At 37.3% G+C, this 17477-nt stretch overlaps 1 protein-coding gene across 1 annotated transcript in view; it reads right to left on the bottom strand.

The window, feature by feature from the left end:
- CFAP54 (cilia and flagella associated protein 54) overlaps positions 1-17477 on the bottom strand; it is a 335670-nt gene that overhangs the window by 146249 nt on the left and 171944 nt on the right. Inside the window, exons 40-46 of the mRNA XM_077111714.1 lie at positions 14384-14536; positions 10044-10244; positions 8285-8372; positions 7776-7985; positions 5078-5144; positions 2761-2943; positions 285-371 (exon numbers count right to left, since the gene is read on the bottom strand). Of these exons, the coding sequence (XP_076967829.1) occupies positions 285-371; positions 2761-2943; positions 5078-5144; positions 7776-7985; positions 8285-8372; positions 10044-10244; positions 14384-14536 (989 nt within the window). The remainder of the gene's footprint in view (positions 1-284; positions 372-2760; positions 2944-5077; positions 5145-7775; positions 7986-8284; positions 8373-10043; positions 10245-14383; positions 14537-17477) is intronic.

Here is a 17477-nt window from a genome sequence, read left to right as displayed (position 1 = left end):
CAGTTAGTTAATAGCTTAAAAGGGGTGATTTCTAGGTTTACTGATGCTGGGTGGGCTTTATCTCCAGATGAAACTATTCCTTACTTTACTGTGACCCAAACCTAAAATGATCTAAAATTTTCTAACTTTCACACTTAAATATAATGATAGGTAAGTTATTTTTACACCATATATTATAATGCCATGTTATTATTAGTTTATCATTAATATTTTAACCAAATTAATGCATGAGGCCATCCTTTAAAGTCTGAGAATATCAATTGTCTTAAAAGTTTATGAGATACCTTGAGGATTCTTGCTTCTAGGCTTCTGACTAGGTCTTGGCAAATCCCAGAAACAAAGTATTGATACAATGCAAGGAGAGGCAAAGCCTATAAGGAGAAAAACATTCTTTAAAAATTAAAAGAAAAAACAAAACTACTTTATCATATGAATAATCTAATTAAATTTAGCCAAATATTAAACAGGAAATGTTATATAAAAAAGTTACTGATTATCCATACAAGGAGACTCTACTGTTTGGGATAAGCAAAATGATCTGCTCAGCATATGCTTCATAATTTTATCAAACTTTTAAGGTGTTTTCAGGGACCTACAATTCTGAGTGGGTTCCATTTGTTACCCAAGCCCTAGGTTTCACATTCTTTAAACAAGGAAAAATAAGAATACAATTATCTTTCTTGAAAAAAATAATTCAGCATATATGCATGAATCATATAGATTCCTGTAGAAAATTTATAGCTGTGAGTGATCAAATGAATAAATGCAAAATTTAAAGCAAAGGAACTCACCTCCACTGTCCCCCTGAATACTTCCACTCCATGACAACTCATGTGAACTGCTATTTGTCTTCATTCAGGATTTCTCAACAAAAAATATTTATGGCATCCCACTATGTGTCAGGCAGAGCCAATTGAGAGCAAAGCCTAGTAAGCCCCTGCCTCACAGAGCACACATTCTACTGACTAAAAACCCAAGCTAATCGTCCCACAATCACCTTACTGTTGTAGAATTGACCCCAAAGCTCAAGTGTTCTTGCAGTCTCATGGACATACATGAGGCCCTGTGGCAGGGCCTCTAGCCACCATAATCCAGCCTCTATAGAAAAAGGCAGTAAGACAACATTCTGCCAAGACAGCTGCCTGCACAGTAGCTGATCTCAGTTCAAACCTGCAGCTCAGTTCCTGCAACTACATCTGCCTGTCAAAGGGAGCTGGAGCAAGAAGGGGGACTGAGGTCCCCACTATTTAGCAAACTATCCCATGGCTCCACAGCTCTGGGTCCCACAGCAGATTTTATATGTGGTATAAGTTCCCTAAGCCTCTGGGCTTCTTCTGGAGAAGGTTAATGTGATACAGAATGGAAATTTTTATATTTTGCAAGTTCAGCTAGGGAACCTCTAATGTCAGTCCATACTGGCAGCTGTTAATAGCAATTAAAAGGATTAGCGCTGGCCATAAATGATTTCAAATATTACAATACATTTTCTACAATTAGGGACTACAAACATAACAGAATACCTTTTTCTACAATTAATGTGAAACAAAACATTAGGAGTTGGTGATTACCTGTGAGATTTAGTTTCCTTTCTTTAGTAAGAAATAAAATACACTGTTTCTACTGCTGGAGGATGCTCAATTATTCAGAAAATTTTCTCAATTTCTTAAGCTTTAGAGAACAAAAAAATCCTTCCTCTCCTTTCTAGTACAGTGCTATGTATTATATATGACCATGGCTGGGCAGCTCGGGTACCCAGGGGACAGAATCACTTTCTATATCCAAAAACGAATCCTCTTAGCAATGAGAGGATCACCATTTTATTTCTTTCTAATAAACAATTTCTTGACAAATCTGCCACATGTTAAAAGCAATTATCAACCTCTTCACTTTGGCCCAAAGCTTTGTAATTTATAACTCACATCAGGGGGCATAAATATTTTCAACATACATAGAGAGTCTAAATTTAGAAGAACAAATATGTCAAGAGAATAGGAAAAATTGTGAAAAAAGGAATGTAGGTATGAAAATTATGGAGGATAGGGAAGATAAGCAAGAAAAAAGAAAGAATAAAAATTAAAGCACAAAAGTAGGGAAAAAAGAAATGCATAAAATAGAGGAAATAGTATAAAGGTAGAAAACAGAAAAAACAAAGGAGAAAAATAGAAATGCCCAAGTTTTCATATATACTGATGTATTTTTAAAATACAACCAATGTCAAATTACAATATATACTGTGATTTCCAAAGGGTAGGAAGGTTGTATTTGGGTATTTGACTTTCTTAGGATTTTAAGAAATGTCTTTTATTTCTCAGTTATAATGTATTATATTCTTTGACATTGACATATTAAAGACAAAGTTTTCTCAATAAATACTCTCATATTTCTGGTATTGATATGAACTGAATAACTTAATGCAGTGAGTTAAATGTGTTTTAAATTCTTCTGGTGAGATCACTGACATTCTAATCAATTTCATCAAATATCTTAAGGACAAAAAGATAAAATAACAGACTGAAAATATAAAAAGGTAGACCAAAATTAAAAAGGCATTGCTTTTATATCCAAACAACAATGCAATTGTATCAAAGCAAGAATATTTGGTTAATTCATTATATTTCATAGCATAAATAAGAATCATAATTATATAAGGTTTAAAAGTTAAACAAGAAATGACCAAAATAATATTAGCAAAATTTTAAACACATAAATAAGACAAAATGCCATATGAATGAAGATTAACTGATCTCACAATTTACTTACCATTAGATTTTGCTTAGCAAAATGCAGTTCACGTATAACATAATACAGAGTTGCAACTACAGAGGAAATGTCAGCTCTGTATCTATCTGAGAAGAGTTCAATGCCTGGGAGAAGCTGAGTGACTTCATAATGAGCATAACAACGTTCAGTTTTGGGGTGTGGAAGGGTGGTTCTGAGCAAACCCTGAAAATGAAAAAGGGGGATGTAAAAAGCTATCAAATTGCACTGTAACACTGGACCAACAACAACAAAAAATAGGCATGGATTACTAGCATATGCCTACTACACTACACCCTGTAATAAATGGTACTTATTACAGGTTCCAAATGCTTTTATTACTCAAGATGCACCTTTTGAATTCCATGGTAGCTAGATACTTACTACTCTCAAAAGAAATTATTACTGCATTTCCACCCACTGAGGGTGAAATGGGTACTTGGGTTATTCATAAACATTATCTCATTTAATCTTCATTTAACCCATTCCTAGAAGGTAAGGCTTATTATTTCACAAATGATATCACTGAGGCTTATAAAATTAATGTATTCAAGGTAACACAGCTAACAACGACTGAAAGAAAATTCAAAGTCCTATCTATTTACCTCAAAATCTATGTTCTTTCCATTATACCAAGCCATGAATAGAAGAAAGATGACAACATTTCAGAAGAACCATAAATCAGACAGAACTCTTAACTGTTTAATTTTACCAATATTTTCTGGGTTACTTACATGATCAATATTGTGCTAGAAGTTGGAGAAATAAGATGAATATACAAAACAAAATAATATATTTAGGAAGGCTTCTTACATTATCTTAAACAATTAGCACTTCAGGAAAAATGAACTATAAACTTATTTTAATGTATATCTCAGCTTGCCTATTTTTACAGTTTTCTCTTTTTTTAAAATTAGAGCTGTTTTAGTTTTACAGAAAAATCATGCAGAGAATACACAGTTCCCATATATCCCCCTCACATATACAGTTTTCCCTATTATTAATATTTTGCCTTCGTGTGGTATCTTTGTTACAATTGATGAAACAATATTATTATAATTCTATTATTACCTATTGTCCACAATTTACATTAGGGCTCTCTTTGTATTGTACAGTTCTCTGGCTTTTTTTTTTTCTCTTTTTATTCTGGTAACATATCTACAACCTAAAATTTCATATTTTATCTACTTTTGATTCAATGGTGTTAATTGCATTCACAATGTTATATCACTATCATCACCATTCATTACCAAACTTTTCATCTCAAACAGAAACTTCATACTAACAATCAGATTGCTTATTTAAGCTGTTATTATCCTACACTAAAAAAAAAAAAAAACATGTAGCTACACAAATTTTTCATTTTACAAATTTGCTTTAAAATCATAAGAAGAATTAACAGGTTTTTGAAGAGAATGCCACCAGCTCGTTTTTATTCTAGGTACAGCATTCTTAAGAAAGTACATCTATATTAAGTAGTCAGTTAAATGTTTTTCAATAAATTATTCTCTAAAACATGAACCAGATTGCCTTTAAGAACAAGGAGATTCAGAAAGTAAAGCATTCTAAGGAGTCAGAGCCTGATTATCATCTCCTTTGCACCCCGGCTGCCTCCGCCTTTGAAGCACAGGCAAAAGGTGAATGGAACACAAGAAAACTGAAAAATCTGGCTTACATTTAAAGAAGACTTTCTGAAAGAACTGATCTATTTCCAGATTCATAGGCTAATCAAACTCCTCTGATACACAGAACAAAGATGTTCATCCTTCAAAGTAAACAGAACCTTTTTGTAGATTTCATAGGCCCATGGATACATTCCAGATTTCCAAAATGTCTTCTACTTCAGGAAAAAAAAAAAACATCTTTCTTCTTCAGTAAAGTCAAACCGAAAGACTAAGAACTATACACACTCCACTCCTGAGTCTTTCCTGTTTTCATTATAGGATACATTTTACATCATGCAAACAGGCAAAACTTTTTTTAGAGAAGAGGCAACCTAAGTCAACCATTTGGGGTCACAGCTGGCGTCACTGCTCACTAGCAACAAGACCCACCTGGGAACAGGAGATCCGGCCCTACAGGACTCTGACGTCCACTTGGGGCCCTACAGGACTGACGGAATCCCGCCTCTAGGGAACACCAAACACGAAGGTGGCAGAGGGCTTCAGCTAGCAAAGGAAAGAGGGGCTTGTGCCATTTAATCATGGCACACGCTATTTTCCTACCTGTGAGTTTTATGACTAAGACAAACTACTGCACCTTTTTACTGATCAAATGAATGGTCATGCTCACTAGAGAAAAAACATACATAAAGAGTTACCTGAAAGAGTAATGCAGACAGAATGCAACAGTTGATTCGCTTTTTAACATCTGATGTCTTAATAAATCTAAATAAGTAGAAGAGAAAGAAACTGATTGGTAGATAATTTCCAAAAAAATATTTTTATATAAATATGTCTAGAGACTCATGAGTTCTCCAAAATTAAAATAGTTGGTATGATTCTGAAAGTGCTACAAATTCATAAAATATCTAGAACATAGAAAAATATAAAGAAAATGAAAAAGCACCTATAATCCTACCACATAAAGATGACTACTGATAATATTTCAGTCAATTCTCTTCTAGATTTTTTCTGTAGTGGTTATACATACATACACACACATAGAATTTTTCAATAAATACGATTTTATAAACAAAATTTTCTATTCATGGGCATAAAGAGCTACATCATTACTTTAAAGAACTTTAATATTCTATCATACAGATACACCAAAATATAAAAATATTAACTTCTATTCCTTTACCAAAGATGAAGTAAACATTCAGTTCACCTAAATTCTTGAGTATTCACTCAGTTCCACTGGACAAATCTCTAGAAATGGAATTTTTTGGTGAAAGGGGTGCACAATTTTGAGGCCTTTGATGAGTGCTGCTAAATAATTCCCCACAAACACTGAACTGATATAATGTTGTCACTAACTACTAACAACATTAAATCTCTCTACCAAGGACCAAAGTGTTGTCTCTTCATTTACATCCCTTAGAAGAGTACAAGATCTCTTCTGAAGGGTCTTGAAACTCACATTTGCAACTATAAACCATCTTCTCCTAAGTCTTACTTAGATACAGCCAGTCAGTTGCATTGTATCAATAACAATGCCTGAGTTCAGCTTCTCTGTGTAGAGATTAGACTATGGTATTTTGCTTTTCTGAGCGGCAGGGAGAAGAGTTTCTTCGGTTCAGGGTGTCTACAAAGGCAGCCAGGAGGCTTTGTAGAATCACATGTCCTGTGGAAGTCAGAGTTCCAGCTGGTAGGCAGGAAATGATTTTCTACTTGCTAAAAATCATAAGTTAGTGACTTCAGAGGCTCAGAGCTAAGGAGCCCTCTGGCAGGAATGCTATAACTTTTCCAAGCTCTGAACTTTCCTCAGTGCTTCCTTAGTGTTTCTGTTCTTTGCTGACAAACTCTACTAAGTCATCAACTCAGACTTGTGGGATGTGTGTGTGTATTTCTGTACATGTTTAAGGATGAATTTCTTTCCAGAAGTGGAAAAAAGAAAAACCTGACAGGTTAAAATAAAAAGCCCTAAATGTAATACTTTTTTGGGGGGGTGCGTGGTCGGGAATTGAACCCAGGTCTCCCACATGAAAGGCGAGCATTCTACCACTGAAGCACCCGTACTTCACGTTAAATGTAACACTTTTAAAGTGGTAATTTCCTACTTTCATGCCCAAAGGTGTTAATTTTCTGAAAATATTAATTTACTCATGTCCTTACAGATAAGAAGACAGCAATGTAATTATTAACTAGGAATATTTGCTTTTATTTTTCTTTTTTTTAAGTTTGCTCTACAGCTCAAATTTCTAGGCAGGTTTTGCCAACTATATCATGTAGAAGAATTGAAAAGTACATGGATAGATGAAGGAAACTTGTATATCTACTCTCTCTATACAGCCACAATTTCTCACATCAATAAAATAAGCTATGAGTGCTAACTCATAATTGTAATAGGCTTTCATATATGTAATGTGTGCTGGGATAAATAATGGCTCCCCAAAGATATCCAAGCCCTGATCCCCAGAACCTATAAATATATTACCTTACATGGCATAAAGGACTTTGCAAAGGTGATTGAGTTACAGATCTTGAGATGGGGAAATTATCTAGAATTATCCAGGTGGGCCCAATGTAATTCCAAGGGTTCTCATAAAAAGGAGGCAGGAGGGTCAGAATCAGATGAGATGTGAGGACACACATCAGAGAAAGAAACAGAGATTTAAGATACTATGCTGTTGGTCTCAAAGATGGAGGACAACACCATGAGCCAAGGAATGCTGGAGGCCTCTAGATACCAGAAAAGGCAAGGAAACAGATTCTTCCCTAAAGCCTTTGTGTGAAGTATGGCCCTGCTGAAACTTTGACTTTAGGATTTCTGAGTTCCAGACCTACAAAATAATGAACTTGTATTGTTTTAATCAACTAAGTTTGTGGTAATTTGTTACAGCAGCGAGAGGAAACTAATACATTACGTAATATAATTCTCACCACCTCCATTTACAGAGGAGGCCACCACGGTTCAGAAAGATTGACTTGACAAGGGTCACAAGTTAGCAGGAGGCTCTTGAATTAGGCCCAAGTATGTCTGCCCCCATACTGTTACTCTCGCTCACATACCAACTGTTCATTCATTCATTCATTTGTTCAGCAAATAGTTATTGAATGCCGACTCCATGTTAGGTACTTGGGATACACAAGTGACCAAAACAACGGCTTGTGCCATGTAGGCCTCACCTTCATGGGGGTTGGAGGTGTTATAGGAAGGGGAGATGTCTGTAGACAATAAATATAACAAATAAGTAAACCGCATAATCGTACATTCATGTTTTTACAATATGAACATAATTGCCCAAGTATCCAATGCCTGTGAGGCACCTGGCCCTCCTCCTGGCACAATGTGGGTGGCCCAAAAGGGAAGTCGCTATGTTATTATGCATGTCATTCCACCATCGCACTCACTGTGCTATCTTTGCTGATATGACCGCTCCTTGCAAACATCCCCAAATGCCAACATTAGACAGAAATTCATCACTATAGTCTTTGGAACTCAGAGGAGAGAAACTGTCAGCAGCATTAGAGAGGGCTGGACCAAACTCCTTCCACGCATGTAGAATGTCTTCTTTTCTGAATATGTCATCAAGGGCTTGACACCAACACTTAAAAGCAGCCCTAATAACAGAAACACAACATACTGAGACCTGTAGGTGTTCTGAGACCTGTGTTATTATATCTCCTTCCAAAAGGGAAACCAAATCCACATAAGAAATATTTTAATTAAAATATTAGAGAATAAATTAATACTGTTCATCTCTTATAACAATTTCTCTCAGACAGCATTTGATGAATCAAATGAAACAATACAGTAATACTGCATAACTAAAATTTATGAAAAGATACTTTCACCATAGTTAAAATTCTCTCAAACCAAAACAAGTTTACCCTTGTTCTACCAACTCCTAAAATTCTACCTTTTCTTTTCTGCGAAGACAAGCAGACTCCCAAGTTCATGCAATGCCTGAACCTTCAGACTTCTTTGATTGCTGGCTTGGAGAACATCTGTATTTTTAATCAAGCAAAAGAACAAATATCAGTTCCTGAAAAATATTCCCTTTATATTTGGAAGAATACTTAAACTGCATTATTCTTTAACTGTGGTAGATTGCAGTGAGCAAACTGCAAGCTTATAGTGCCTTCAGATGTCACACTATATACATAGGCAGAGAAAAGCAAATGTTCTATGAAAACCCAGAGGAGTGAGAAATTGTGCTTTCATGGATAAGAAACAAGAAGGATTCAGGAGAGAGAGAAATACGAGTCAGGTAGGTAGAGGCAGTGGAGGAGGGAAATTCAGACAACGTGTGGAAGGGAAAGAGGACTACGTATCTATGGGACTGTGAGGGTGAAGTGGGAGAGAAGTCTGAGGAGGGAGGCAGTAGTTCCGTTATGGAGGCCCGGGAATGCCACTTGAAGAAATGTGGACAATGTCCAAGAGCAAATGGGAAATCTCGAAGGGTTTGCTTTTGCGCAGGAAGGTGGGGAGGTCAGAGTGTATCAGATTTCTCCTTTTATCCGAACATAGACAATTATTCACTTGAATTTATTTTGGTCTGGTTTTCTAATAAATGCTTGCACTCGGGATGTGTAACCAAAAAACCTGACTGACATGACAGTGGTTTTTAAGGAGAGCAGTGCTGATTCCTAGAATCTTATTTCTGAAATAAGAAATCTAAGGAAAGGCTTTGTTGATTTTTACAATGGGATCGCCCTGGTATGTCACAGGTGAAATCCTGGATGGCCAACGAAGAAGGTGAGAAACCTGGTTCTAATTACTCAAGAGGCACCTAACTCTGTTTCATACCTAAAAAGGGGTGTGTGTGTGTGGGGGGGTATCTATGACTTCAAAAAGCCCTAAATTTTCCAGAAATGCAACCACTGCAGTACTTTGTTCTGCTCAGACTTGATCAAGATTATTTAGCACTTTAGAAAACTCAACAATGCTGAGTAGCTGAGTCAGGCTACAACACATCTGAACCACCTGTGCACACACCTGAGCCATGCGTGTTCGCCTGCATCTCTAGCTGTTCTGTTCTTGGTGGTCCTACAGGTAGAATGCAGGCTTCTGACCACCTCGCTCTACTTTCTAAGGCCCGAGCATTTGCATATTGATATATAGATCCTTTTATTAAAAGCTGGTTTTGTTTTATCTCCCATATTCTATATTTAGAGCTTTATATTGACTTTCTGGAAACAACGTGTATAGGAAGGGTATAATAAGTTAGTAAAGGGATAACCACAAAATACCTTTTTTTAAAAGGGTAAACTGGTTCCGCAATTGGAGTTGACTAGATACTTCTGAATTGGTAGAAAAGCCAAATCAATCAGGAGGACAAGGAAAATGGAATCAGCTAGGGCAGGGCAAAGAAAGTGGCAGCACGACAGTGGCTCCATCCCCTCAAAAGGCTCACAGTCACCTTACCGGGGAGGACAGAGCGCAGCCTAGAAAGTAGCAGTGATGACAACCAGGCAGGGAAAGTGAGTGGCGGAGGGGCCTGGAGGCCCCTTCCATGTCTTCACATGCTCTGCCACCTTCAACAAAGACATGAGGAATGCATTCTATTTTCAAGCTCTTTCATCCCGCTTTTAAAGAAAATTTTTCAGGACCAAATGCAATCTCAGCATCCATGTGGAAATTATATTGAAAATGAATACATAATTAATAAATCTTACCAATAGTTTTATAATAAGAAGAAATGACAAGTCCGAGTTGTGAATAAGGAAGTTTGCTTTTCTCCACAGAGCTAAAAACTCGGAAGTGCTCCTGAGAAAGGTCAGGGGGTGTTGGTAAATGCATCTCCTCTGTTCCCAGGCAAAAGTCCACCTTTCCAGAAATAAATTTTGAATTGTTTATTCCTCCTCTGTCTCCTAAATCTATGAAAAAATAAAAAGGAAGAAACGCTAAATGGAGGAGAAAGGAAGGAAACTAGTGCGGAGGAGAAAGGGTAGAGCAAATGAAAAGGGAAAAGGAAGGAAATCTTTTTACATTGCTAAGCCTTAGTTGCAGTTTGAGGAACACTATTCATTTAGACTTAGTAGCTGAGATCATTTCTCAAGAGCTCAGCTGTGTGTGGGCTGTATACCATGTTCTTTTGTAGAGCTCTCTACAGAGGGGCAATTAGCCACAAAAAGTTAATGTTGAGATAACGCTTTGCCTCTCTTGGGGACTGGTGGAAATTACACAATTTGGGTTTGCCTTTGTTTAACAGTTTCCACAGTAAAATATTAGCGTGCCCCTGGGGCAGAGATCTCTGGGACAGAAGCAACACATAGGTAGTTCTGACCAGAAAAAAGAAAAAAAATGGAAAAGAATCTGTCTCTTTATAAAATCAGAGAATACAGAGGAAAAAAAGAAAATAGTCTAGGAAACTAGCCAAAAGCAGAAGAGAGAGAAGTTAAGATGGATTTTGAAGTTTACATCCTGAAGATAAACCGCCAAACCGCCAAGAATATTTTGGCATAGGTGAAATTCAGAGTAAGCTGGTATAGATCATTCTCAGAAACTGTATTTCCTTTTAAATATCGCTCTAAAGAAGTACTGTCTCTAAGGCACAGTTTAATTAAAAATACATAATTTAAGTTTAGTTGTTCTACTAAAGAATTTTTTAATACACATTTATAGATGAGTCTTAGATCACAGACTCAAGAATTTCATGAAAACCTGCCCCAAATAAAAAAATTCACTGAATAAATCATGGCTCTACTCTACCTGGTGATAGTACCCTTAAATTACTGTAAAAATTACTGACAGCAAAGTTTAAACATTTTAGATCATTTGCTGGGAAATCTTTATGCATGTGAAAGCATGAATTCTTATTCAAAAATCCCAAAAGTACTACAAAATCAGCTCTCCAAAAAAAAAAAGTCTAACCAATTTTATTCAAAGTGTAACATTAACTGGCTAATGTTAGTCATTACTCAACATGCAAGTTGGTAAGAGCATTCGTGGTCAACTAAACGATTCTCAAGAATTGAAATGTGTATTCATTCAGGACACTTCTCAATTTAACTCCAGATTTATGTCACCGACTGGGACAACTTCATGAAAGAGAATGAAATAAACCGTCATATAGCCAGGATACCCAGTGCAAGAAATTTCAGGCTAGTTCTGAGATTCATAGAATGTGCTGCAAAATTCAAATATCCCTGCATCTTCCTGGAAGACAAACTTACTTTGTATTCAATCAGTGACTCTTAAATCTAGGCAACATTGATAGGGCAGATGTTTAACAAGCCAGACATATTCTTTGGCTTGAACTCCATAAACAACCACAGGCATCACATCTCGGATTTCTTGTACCCTCTCCCAGCTCTGTTTTCTTCAGTGCTGGTGCCTTCTTGACCACATGATGGCAAAGATGACTGCAGACTTACTTATAGGATTCTTAGTGTCCACAAACACAGAAAGAGAAAAAGTACCTCCTTTCCAGTGTTACAGCAAACTAACTAAAACAGGCATTAATCTTTCCAGCTTGGGGCTTGTGCTCATTCTAATAGCTAGTGGGTCATGGTGGTAGCAGGTGTGGGAAGAGAAACAATCAGCCACAAAACTTTATTTTTTGCCCAGATATTTAGATATTGTTCTAATTTCTTTCTTGGTTGGTGGCCAATAAAGTATGTGGTTGTTTTCTGTGAAATATATGTATAAAACAACTTGACAGGGAGGTGCAATAAGAAATGAAAACTAATTGTATAATATCAATAAAATACTTCACAACAGTTGGCAAGAAAGAAATTTATTCCTTTGATTAATTTTCATGGTTTCAATAAGGCAAGTTATCTATATAAATTAACCTTTTTTTTTGGGGGGGGGGGGGTACATGGTCCAGGAATCAAAACTGGGTCTCCCGCATAAAAGGCGAGCATTCTAACCAATGAACTACCCATGCACCCTATATAAATTAACTTTTGTTATTAACTTTTGTTATTGCACACTAGATTTGGTAAGAAAGTATGCTCTATGTAATATTCTTCATACGTTTACAAATGAAAGTTCTGGAATAGGAGAATAAATAAGTTAGGATGTCTCAGCTTGCTAATTCAAAGCAATGTCAATAATTCAGCAAGCTGAGCTCCACCACCTCATTCTACTTCCAGGTCACTTAAGACCTAACTAGGGATTTTATGACATTTATTAAGTGACTGGAAGTTTCAAAGATAGCATCATTCAACAACATATTTTGGTAACCTCTTCTGAAGGCTATAAAATCTTGCATTGGTTAATAGCATCACTTTCACCTTAAAAAGCAAAAGAAAAAAGGAGGAAGGAAGGAAGGAAGAAAAGAAAAAGAGAGAGAGAAAGAAGAAAAAGAAAGATGGACGGTCAGAAGGAGGGAAGGAAGGAAGGAAGGAGGGAGGGAGGGAAGAAAGGAAAGAGGGAAGGAAGGAAGGAAGGACAATTCAAGTACAGAATAGAGAATATTTTTAAAAGTCCATCAAGTTCTCATCCAGATGCTTAGGATATTTGTTACAACCTCTATCAAAGGTGAGATGAACCTGGAATATGCATCTGGCCAAAGGAAGCAAACCTCTTCAGAGGTCACAAAACTCTGCCTAAACATCATAGAAATTAAAAATTTTTTTAAAAAAGCAAACCTCATTCATAGATGCATAATCAAAAAGGAAGCTGCACAATATCTATGTATTATATTCAACTAGGAGGGGAGAAAGGGAATAGAAAAGCAAATGAAAGATAAAGAATAGTGCTTGAAAAAATATCTTCATGAGACACATTAAAGTTATCACACATTTCACCATTAATTTAGAAAAAAATTTAATGAAGTAAATACTTCTAGAATACAGAAGTACAAGGCAAAGATACAACTCATAGAAGAGATGATGCCCAAACCGAAATAAATGAAATGAGAGACAGGAGAGTTCAGCGAAATAATAGGAGAAAAAAAATCACATGAATGCAGATTATATTTTTTAAAAGATCAATTCTGCAGACTATACAACCATCAACCGTGGACACATCTCACAGCAAGTGCTTTGGGAGGGAAACAACAACGACAACAAACACAAATAAAAACAAGGAAAACTTAGTGATTAAAATATATTAAGTCAAATTTTTAATGATCAGTTCAGTGGAAATTAGTAAAATCTAATATTGAAAACTTTATTTTTATTTATCTTTTTTTGCATGGGCAGGCACCAGGAATCGAACCAGGGTCTCTGATACGGCAGGTGAGAACTCTGCCTGCTGAGCCACCGTGGCTGCCTGATAACTTTAAAACATAATTATTTCAAATATTTATTATTATGATAATGATAAATTTGAACGGCAAGGATCATAAACATAAATTAGGATTTTAAGTAATTTAAAATAACCTAAATATGGGTATTTGGGGATTTTTCCCAGCCTAGGTTTGAGTATAATCGTCTTGTCTGGGATAACTGGGTAACCACTTAAAGCCTGCTTTGTTTGCTTGAGTTCACAAATTGATGGATGTGGAGAAAGAACAAATAAATGTAACTAACAATAGTGAATATCTTGTTTTAAGCTAAAAGGAATCTCTAAAAATCAAAACTAAAGTATTAATGAGAAATCTTGTTGAAGTTCATTTTTAAATGTAGCCATCCGTGTCTTTGACACTGATGAAACAGTGCTTTTGGTTAAAGGTTCTAATTAATTCAGTCTGAATCAATCCATCTACTTATAAAACAAGCCCAGAGCACCACATCTGCTAAGAAACATGTGAGAACATAGACATAGAATCAAAAAATTAACAAATAGGGATTTTTGTATTTGCTATACTCAAGGGAGTGTGGTAGTTTCACAGAAAGCATAAAAGCCGGCGAATGAGGAAGTACCTTGGTTGGAGTGAAGTGTGTTAGAGAGAAGAGTGATCCACTAAGACAAGAAGGAAGTGAAAGGTAATAGTGGGCATGTAAGTGGGTGAAAGGAAGAACACTTTGCAGAATATGACAGCTCCACAGGGCAGTAACTGCACATCAATCAAGTTAAGGGTGCACATCTATCAACTTAAGGATATAGGACAAGCATTTTTTACCTTGTGTCTGAGCAAGAAATAACGAAAGCAACTTTCTGCTGTGTCGGACTGATCTGTTGTGATATTTGGATTTTTCCAAAGTCTCTCTAAAACATTGCAAAGAGTTTACCACATCCACAGGCACACAGACAAGTTCTTTGGCATGGCTGTACTCTGAAAGGAAAGGGAAGAGTAATTTGGGGGGTGAAATGCTACCCTGAGTCAATTAAGTTGCAAAATAGTTCCTACTTCAGAGAATGTCTTGGTCCCAAGCTAAAGCTGCTCAATTCAAAGCCCCCAGATCTGCAGCAAGTGTTCAACATTCAAATCAGGTTTTTTCCCCCACATATTTGAAAGTTCTTCAAAAAATAGAAAACTTTTGATTCTTATGAAATGCAAATAGCATTAGATCTTGCCAATTTTACTTAAAAAGTCTTCCACTTTTTCTTTTGCTGATCATAAAAGATGAAATAATCTACTCTATTTTAGCAGCCTCCTTCAGAGCAAGGGTGCCTTGGGAAAGAGACTAAAGAGGGTAACAAAGAAGCTTAGAAGGAAAGACAGATTTCTAACACTGGGCGATGCAGATGAGAGGAAAATGAGGGCCTTGAGGAGTGGGTATGGAACAAACGGACAGTTCTGAAAATGGCCCAGAAAGGGGAGCTCCTGGGAGAGTTCCTGCGATGTCCCTGGAGGGGAGATGACCGTCCTGGGAATTAGGCTACAGATTTGTGGCATATACCATGAAGCAGGCATGGGAGAAAGTAGAATTTCAGGTACCAGGATTGGAAATTTACTTCTTCAACAATATAAACAAGTGGCATGCCCCCTCTAAAATCTGAGGTCCTGATGGTACAGAAACTTGCTAGAAAGGGCTATGACCTTTATCTACGAGGCATGACCTCTGCCTTCAACGACTTTACAGTCTGGCTGAAAAGAAGGAGCATTCCAACAATGGATATTAAAATCACATTGACATGCTAGAATGAAGCAAAGATTGAAAAGAGAGATCAGCGTAGGATGGAAAGAATGAGAAAGAGAGACTTTGTGGAGCTGTGATATAGAAGGTAGGAGAGTTAATTATGAAAAAAGTGGCAAGGGGGTTAGACTGTCAGAATAATAATAATAACAACAACAGCTGAGGTTTATTGAGAACTTACTCTGTGCCACAAACTATTCTAAATAATTTACTAAGATAGTCTCATCAAATCCTAAAAACAATCATAAGAGATATGTATCCATTATTTTCCCCACCGAAGTATAAAGAAGTCTGGCAACGCCTCTTGGGTCACAGAACTAGTTGACACAAGCACAGGTATAGACAGAAAGCAAAGGGTGGTGAGGTTAGAGCATAGAGAGAGGACATAACTAATCTTGCTGAACAAAGAGGAGTTTGCCCAAGTCCAGAGCCCTCACTGAGGGCCAAGGGGGCTTCATCCTCTTTAATGGGGAGCAAAGAAGGCTTTTGCAGAAAGAGACGGAGTTTCAGGAAGAGTTAGCTGACAGCTGTATTCAGACTGCAAGAGAAGGAGACTGGTGGCTGAGACTGGTAAATTACAGCCACAAAGGCATTGCATGGCTTGGACTCAACTAAGAAGGTACCAATGGAAAAGAGGAAAGGATACAGGAAACATTCCAACGTTAAAAGCAACAGAATAGTGCTTAATTGACTCGGCGGCGGTGAAGAAAGTAAAAGGAGGGATCCCTTTAACCCCATCCTTTCTTAGCCAATGACTTTGCTTCCTACCCCACTAAGAAAACTGAAGTGCTCCAAAAAGATTGTTCATAGCTCCTCCCAACACCTATCCAACCATCTGTGCCTATATATATATCTCAAGGACATCACTCCAGCAATTCTGTTCTCTCTCTCCCAAACTATCAGTTTTCTCCTCTGCTGAATCATTCCCATCAGCATATCCTGCTGTTACTTCTTCTACCTTTAAAAAAAAAAGCCCTCTCTTGACACCACGTTCCCCTCAAACATTCATCCTATTTTTCCACCCCACTTTACAACAGACTTCTCAAAAATGTGTCCATATTCAGTTTCCTAGCTTCACTTGAACCCACTCAAATCAGGTTTACTCCTTATCATTCTACCCCAAAAGTCTTCATGCGGTAAAATCCAGTGGGCAATTTTTAGTCTTCATTTCACTTGATTTTTCAGCAGCATTTGACATGGTTGGTGACTTCCTCCTCCTTGAATACTTTTTTCACCTGGCTTAAAGGTTCTTCTCTTACCTCAACTGATCACTCCTTAGTCTTCTCTGCTGGTTTATCCTCAACAACCAAACCTCTTAGTTTGGAGAACCCAGGGCTCAATTCTTAGCTTCCTCTCTCTTCTCTATTCATACTCACTTCCTGATTATTTAATCTAATCTCATGGTTTTAATTTCATCCATACGCCGGTGGCTCCCAAATTTATATCTCTGGCCTCAAGTTTCATGAAGTCCAGAGTCATCTAGTCCCAGTCTACTCTGCCACACTTTCAATAGGCACCTCCAGCTTACCATGTTGTCAGCTATTTCCTAATCTTTCCTCCTAAGCCTGCTCCTCCCCAGTCTTTCCCCACCTCATTAGGTGGCAGCTCAGTCTTTCCAGCTGCTCAGTCCGAAAGCTGGAATCCTCCTTGACTCCTCCTTCTCTCACAATGCAAATCACATCCACAGCCAATCCTATGGGCTCTCCATTCAGAAAACATCCAGAGTCCTAGTATCTCTCACCAACTAGACTCTCCAGTACCACCTTCCCTGTGTTCGAAGCCCTCATCAAATCTTTTTGAATTACTGTAATTACCTCCTAATCAGTCTCTGGTTCCATTCTGGCCACTCCTACTATGTGTTCGCAAAAGAAACAACCTGAGCGCTTCTTTTAAAATGTAAGTCACCTCCTGTCACTCCTGTGTTAAAACTCCTCCACTGGCTCCCCATCTTACCTGGCACAAACACCAGAGTCCTTAGAGGGACCTATAAGGCCCTGCGTGAACTGATCCTTGATGTCTGCTCTGACCCTTCTCCTACATTTCTCCCCCTCACTCACTTCCACACCAGGTACGCACCATCTCAAGATCTTTGTATTACCAGTTCACTTGGGCCTAAAATGATCTTCCCTCACTATC

Source organism: Tamandua tetradactyla, chromosome 7 (genome assembly GCF_023851605.1).
Source record: "Tamandua tetradactyla isolate mTamTet1 chromosome 7, mTamTet1.pri, whole genome shotgun sequence".
Classification (NCBI taxonomy): domain Eukaryota; kingdom Metazoa; phylum Chordata; class Mammalia; order Pilosa; family Myrmecophagidae; genus Tamandua; species Tamandua tetradactyla.
The sequence above is the reverse complement of the archived record's forward strand: the minus strand, read 5'-3'. Positions and strand labels throughout refer to the sequence as shown.